Source organism: Octopus bimaculoides, chromosome 21, assembly GCF_001194135.2.
Source record: "Octopus bimaculoides isolate UCB-OBI-ISO-001 chromosome 21, ASM119413v2, whole genome shotgun sequence".
In the NCBI taxonomy this organism is placed as follows: Eukaryota; Metazoa; Mollusca; class Cephalopoda; order Octopoda; family Octopodidae; genus Octopus; species Octopus bimaculoides.
Genome location: NC_069001.1, coordinates 1,123,022 through 1,130,058, shown reverse-complemented (window position 1 = coordinate 1,130,058; position 7,037 = coordinate 1,123,022). Strand labels below are relative to the sequence as shown.

Sequence of the window (7,037 nt, the reverse complement as noted above, 5' to 3'; positions counted from 1 at the left end):
ATATATATATATATATATACACACTTAAGCAAGCCCTTGAGAATTTTTATGAAGTGAAAATTACAGGTTCCTTTGTATCCCATAAACACACCATTGATTAAGGAAGGAATTTGTGTGTGGAAGGTGAACATTAGAGACGTCCTCCATGTTACCTTAACAACCCATGAAAGTATCGTCTGGTGTTAAAAAGGCAATATTATTTGCTATCACATGTAGTAATTTCTTAACCTGATCGTTTTTCAAATGACTCCAGATTGAAGACAGGTAAGAATGTATGTCTGACTTATTCTCAATGTGATGCTCTTCGTCTGGTATCTCCAGCAGAAATACCACTGTCACTTGCTTGTAAAACAAGTTCGTTGACTCGCATATACTGCACAGGAGCTGCAACGTTTCAATGTGCAGATTCTCCCAACTGCTGATGGCGACCGACTTGTGACCATTTGCGACTAACTGTTGAATCTGTTCGGATATTATTGACTTTTGATGTCCGGGTTTGTAAGATGTTATACTAGAACCGTCCACAACCGGTTCTAAAGCCAAGTCTGAGATTTGGCTGCCCAAAAGTCTGTTCATGATTTGTGACCAGTAATCCATGAGACAAACAGCCAACTGCTTTTCCCCGGCAGGGAGGATCACCATCATGGCAGCAGGGGTTGTATCTTCTTTGTCGGTCATCAGAAGCTGCTGTGCATTGTCTTTCAGAATGTTCCAGAATTCCTCTGTTTGAGTGAAGTACATGTACTTTATCTGTTGTATTTCCGTGAGGTACTCTTGGAAAGTATTCACAGTGACAGTTATTGGGGGTTTTGTCGGTCGAAGGTAGACGCGGAGACCAGTGTAAAAAAACACAAACAGAAGGAAAAGGATGAAGAGGATCAAGACATGGACATTGCTTGGTTCCTGCATCTCTTTCTCGGTTCTTTTGTTTGAGGAAACTGATTTTTGTTGCTGTTGTTGTTGTTGTTGCTGTTGTTGTTGTTGGTCTGAACAGCTCTTTCTATTCTTGGATCTGTTTATCACCGAAGTAGAACTATTAACTTTGTCTGAGAAATTAAAATCGTTATTTTTCTCTAAACTGCTCACCATTTTCGTCATTGTTGTCTTCACAAAAACGGAATCACAATCGTCTCCAGCGTCAGCACATCACTGCGGGGCAATAAAAACTACAACTCAGAAATCAGCGAGAAGATATTCTGTTGACGGTGAGATGCCGACATCCATCTGTAAAACAACAAAACAGAAAGATCATTTTTTTCAACAATTTGAACAAATATGATTGAAAGATCCTTATTTGATATACTATGTGTAGTGTGTGCGCGTGCGTGCGTGCGTGTGTGCGGGGTAAAGTTGTCGATGTTGTACGCAAAGAACGAATTCCGGATTCCGGTCCTAAACGACCGGCTACGTTCACCCAATTTACGAATAAATCATTGTTTTACAAATGTGACTATCAAAACCAATCAAATTGAGTTAATTTACCGTTAAACTTTTTAGCATTTCAATCAATTATATCCGGTCCAAACATTTCACCTGCTTTATGCTCAAACTGACCAGATCTGGCCTCTCACACTTATCCTACAATGCTAGTTTAAAAAACAATCACATCATTGAAATCTCCAAGCTACGAGATAATGCGAGATTAATTCAAACCTCTCTGGATTATCTGAATGCTAAAACGTTAATCTATATTTTAAGGTACAGCACACCTTAGAATTATTTTTGAATTCGGGTATTCCACCCGTTTAATGTAAATAAATAATACTTTATGAACCAACGAAGGAACTGTGATTAACACTAATTAAACTGATTTAATTAGCGTTTTATAATATATTTCTTCGGTTTGGGATTTGTTGTGGTTTTGTATTACATATGTATCATATACATACGTGTTATGTAATGATTAAATTCAAATCTTAATTTTCTTGAAATATTTTTGAAATAAAACTTGACTATCTTTTCTGTTTAAATAAAACAACATACTCTAGACTCTTAGACGACATCGTGGAAGACCAGGGTGTGGTTTCATATGTCCATCCTTCGTTTTGTGGCAAAAGTCGATGGATACCGACGCATTTGACAACTTTTCCGATTCCTATCACAATTTACTTTCACTTTTTAGAGCTGCATATGTTAACCTATATGCATATATATGTATATGTATATATATATATATATATATATATATATATATATATATATATATATATATATATATATAGTGAGAATTTACAAAGAAACAAAAGACGAAGACGGGTGTGTAAACAACAAACAGTTGTATTATATATATATATTAATGTCAAGTTATATACATAAACAATTTAACTCAAACTGAAGGATTACACAATACTTTTTAGTGAAGTGCACAAGGTTAATTTTTACAAGGACAAGCTTCACAGTGACTTCGAAGTGACAGCTTACAGGCTGTCATCATTTTTATATAATTCCATTATTATCTTATCCGTTTCAGTCACAGACTGTGGCTATGCTGGAGCATATATGTATATATATACATACATACATATACACACACAAGGATTATTTTCATAGATATAAATATAGGATTTACGTCAACTTGTGTGTATGTGAGCGCGCGAACGATCGTGTGTGTCTATGCGAATTAATCGTAAATAACAAATCACCTTTTTCATGCATTAACAATATGTTCGTTCGGAACTCATAATTCATTTTGTTGTCACTCAAGAGTTACTAGCTGTACGCGATCCTTCCATCACACAGGAATCAAAACACAGACACCATACACTTGTTTTCATCTTCAGTCTCCACTTCCATCATCTTCTTACTGTCGCCTTTAAAACATCATTCGCATATCGAAACTGAATAACGACGGCATGAACAACGAGCTTTGACATACCAAATAGACACATACCTTATATATGAATGATCGGCGAAAGTGTGGGTTTAATGTGATTAGAAATAAGAGCCGAGCATGAGAACCTGAACAGTAAAATTGTTGCACGATCAGGGCAACCTTTAGTAGGGATCTTTACGATCCAGGCTGCTTTTAACCTCAATAGCGAATATTCAAGTAACGAAGTGCTGTTGAAACGAGTACCAACCAAACAAACAGTACATTACCCCTCAGTAATCAATCAATTGATACAACATTAATAATAATAATAATTTCTATGCACGGTGCACTTTGCAAATACGAGGTTTGTTCAAGTGAATGTACGTAGCATATTTATTACCGAGTAAATATTGCAAATGTATAATTGAATAAAAACGAACAAGGCTTCATTCTGATTCATCATATATACATACATATATATATACATATGTGGAACCTACCTTCGGAACACCGTTTAACGCCAGTGGCTGGCTGCTGTCGAACAATATTATTCACCACCAGCCGAAATTGGGTAAAATATCGATCTGTAACCGAAGTATTGCCAAAACGTTGTGGGATGGGGGGGGGGCGTAGAAGTAGGTGATGATATGATGGGATGTTTGTGTTGTTATAGTCGTAGTCATACAGGTGGTAGTGGTAATAGTAGTACTAGTAGTAGTAGTAGCAGTAGCAGCTTATCCCTAGATCAGCCCTGATCCAGCTGATCTATCAAAAGCGTTGCAGCGGTGACCCTCTCGTTTTTTTGTGTTTGTTTTTTCTTTGGGAGGGGGTTGTTTTTACCAAGCATAAGTGCATCTAGCGCTACAATATATTAATGTAGTATACCTTGTTTTGTTTTTTTAAGACAGTGAGCTGTGAACTGAAGAATAATTTTTGGCTGTTATTTCCAGCAAATCGAGCAACCGCATAGACGCATCTTCATTTCTATGATTGTTGTTGCAGTTGTTGTTATCGTTATAGTTTAGCCCAAGGTCAGCGCGGATTGAGCAGGTGTCTGTGATCAAAGTTATTCAAGCCTTGACCATCTCGTCGCTTTTTGTAAAATATGGTGTAATTAAGATCACATTATCCGGATAATTATACAGCGTTTGTTTTTTCTTCCTTTTTTAAAAACTGTGAAGTGTGATTCGAAGGAAATTTGACGATTATTTCCAGCTCGCCAAACGACCAACACGTAGATGCTATGGTGATGTTATTGGTAGGCAAAACACACACAAGCTAATCGAACGATATAGTCGGTTAGTGCTTCCATTTGTGACCAACACGTCGCCTATATAACAGCGTGAACATGCGATCTGGTCCAGGGGTAATTTTCGTAATTTTTGAAGCTGATAAAATGCACAAAACACCAGTAATAATATGTGGACATTCGATCCTGTCTCTCGTCTCTGACTCAAATGAAATATATTGATTTATGCAAATATTCACCAACAAAAGAATCTACAAAATAATCTCACGAACGATAATCACTCTACATTTCTGGAGAGAGTCTTTTCCCTTGCTTCATATCCTAGTTTTTTTCACTTTCGTTCCAGTTGTTCTTATCATCGTCAGCAGCATCAGCATCAAGATCGATAACAACAATAAAACGAAGATGCAGATACATGGTTGCTCGATTTGTTACAAAAAGCGGATATTTACTGGTGATGAGGAACTGTATGATAGACATATATAAATCACAGTCTTCTGCATATACTGCATTCTTGTCACTTCGTTTCTCTCCTTTCTTCTTCTTCTTCTTCTTCTTCTTCTTCTTCTTCTTCTTCTTCTTCCCATAAACCTTTGTCTCTTCCCTACTTCTCTTTCTTTCTCCATTCAGAGCCAAATGATGCCCAAATATATTCTACAAGAGAAGAAGAAACATGGAAATATAAACCTCTCCACCACCCCCACCCCTTCTCCATAACCCCCAAAAATGAATTTCAATATGGCCATAGAATCTTGAACAGATTTTAACTGTTTTTATTGTGTTTTCATCGTATTTTATTTCGAGCAGTTAAACGTTTCCTTCCCTTTATTGTCAATGTATGCATCTTCATATTACACTTTCATCCAACACATCCGCTCTCTTCCCCGCTCTCTCTCCACCCACACACAGGCCAGTTACTTTATCATAAACCCAATTATTTATCATTCTCTCCATCCTTTCTGGTGCTTTCTGTCTTCTTTCTACACCCAGCTTCTTTTGCTATTCAATTCGATATCACCCCAAATGCATTCATCTCCAGCTATTCCCTGCATTTTATCAGTCTACATTCAGTCAACCTTACTCTATCTTGCTTGTTTTCTCACTCCCCTCTATTAAACACTATCTTATTCAAAAAGATTATTGATCCACTACAACACAGTAATAGATCCTCTTCTTTCATTTTCTATTAGGCATGTATATTTCTTTTTTCTTCCTTTTCTTTTTCCCTTCTTTCCCTTTTCCCTTTCTTTCCCTTTTCTACTTTCTCTCTCTCTGCTTCTTTTCATGTCCACCTTGGACACCTCATTATTATCCCTTTGTCTTTTTCTTTTCATCTAAATACATTGTCAGCTATTAAACTTTTTCTTTTTATCTTTTACTTGTTTCAGCCATTGAGCAGCGGCCATGCTGGGGCAATGCTTTGTAGGGCTCAGTCTTTAGCAATAAGAGATTTCTGTGTGAGCATGAATGATGCTATGATTCAGTATTGAAAGAACGCAAATTCTTCAAAAGTCTTTAAAGCAAAATTATTTATTCTTCTTGCTAACAAATGAACGTTGCCATTACAAAGAAAGACAAAGCAAAGATGTTTACATAAGAAAGTTCAAAGGTCAAACGAGATGTTGTTGGATCAGGTAGAACATCTTTGTCACCAGGTGTTCTTTGGAGTTGGCAGATTAGGATGCACTGCTGCTGCCACTGTCATCATCATCATCATCATCATCACCATTGACCATTGTCTTTGTTTAAAGGACAGTTCCCTGCAGCTATCTGCTGTCTGCTCTAGCTCCCATTGACCAGTGGCTAAAATGCACCAAATATATAGCTGATGCTCTTGGTCAGCCACACAAAAGATTTCATTCTATTTCGCCTCAAGTTTTGATTAGTCGAATCTTTTGATGATGTCACTAATTTCTGAGCAAATCCCAATTGTGTTTCTTTGTTGATTATTTTCTTTTGCATTCCATATAATGGTTTGGCTTTCATCTCTCAGAGGTCCCGACTTGCTAAATATTCCTGCAACAAGTCAAAGAATTCCATCCCAATAATTATATTCTAAACCTGGTGCTTATTCTATTGATCCATTTTGGCAAACTGCCAAGTCACAGGGAGTGTTAGAGATAATGTAATATGTATATACATTCATACACACACACACACACACACACACAAATATATATTTTTCATCTTTTATTTTTTATTTGCTTCAGTCATTAGACTGTGGCCATGCTGGGGCACCACCTTGAAGAATTTTTAGCTGAATGGATGGATCAACCCCAGTACATATTTTTTCTTATATATACATACCTTTATCTATCTATCTATCTATCTATCTATCTATATATATATATATATACCATATCCCCATCATCATCATATATATATATATACACACACATATACATATATATATATATATATATATATATATACACACACACACACATATATACATATATATATATATATATATATATGAAGGTAGAGGTTTCAATCTCTATCTAGAAATATAGTTTTTAATATTTTTGTATAAAAAATTAAAAAGACTCTAACCTTCTTCCCTATCCTGACCAGGCTTGAACCCTGGACAGGACAGTTCAGAATTTCCCCCTCATCCAGTTTGTCTTCTCTCACCGTTACCTACTAGTCTACCAGGTACTCCCAATAATTGCTGTCAAAAATGAGATACTTAAATCTAAAATAGTGTCCAATCAATAATAAAAATAGATTTAAATATCTCTAAATTTTAACATTGAAATTGTTGGTAAAAGTCACTTTGTCTGTTAAATGGTGGTTTAGGTTTCAATTCCTACCCAGTTTAAAATTATCATTTTTTTTTATTAACTTAAGTTGTATTATGATTATAGATAAGTGTCTAGAGATGGTCACAACTGGAGTGTCTTTAATTATAATTGGTCTGGTGGAGTAGAAATGACCTGGAGTAAATAATGAAACAGTGTGTGTGTTTATGCCTAT

General features: G+C 36.0%; 1 protein-coding gene across 2 annotated transcripts; it reads right to left on the bottom strand.

The window, feature by feature from the left end:
• Positions 1-6: 6 nt before the first annotated feature.
• On the bottom strand, positions 7-4,301 carry LOC106878661 (uncharacterized). Of its 2 annotated transcripts, none has more exons than XM_014927944.2 (2): positions 3,313-4,301; positions 7-1,224 (listed from the first exon to the last, which is right to left on the bottom strand). In XM_014927944.2, exon 2 carries the CDS (start codon positions 1,096-1,098, stop codon positions 154-156), a length of 945 nt encoding a protein of 314 aa, XP_014783430.1. In that variant the 5' UTR covers positions 1,099-1,224; positions 3,313-4,301; the 3' UTR covers positions 7-153. The 2 variants fall into 2 exon arrangements, with proteins under 2 accessions (XP_014783430.1, XP_014783431.1); XM_014927945.2 differs by having other exon boundaries at positions 3,698-4,301.
• Between the last annotated feature and the right edge of the window lie 2,736 nt (positions 4,302-7,037).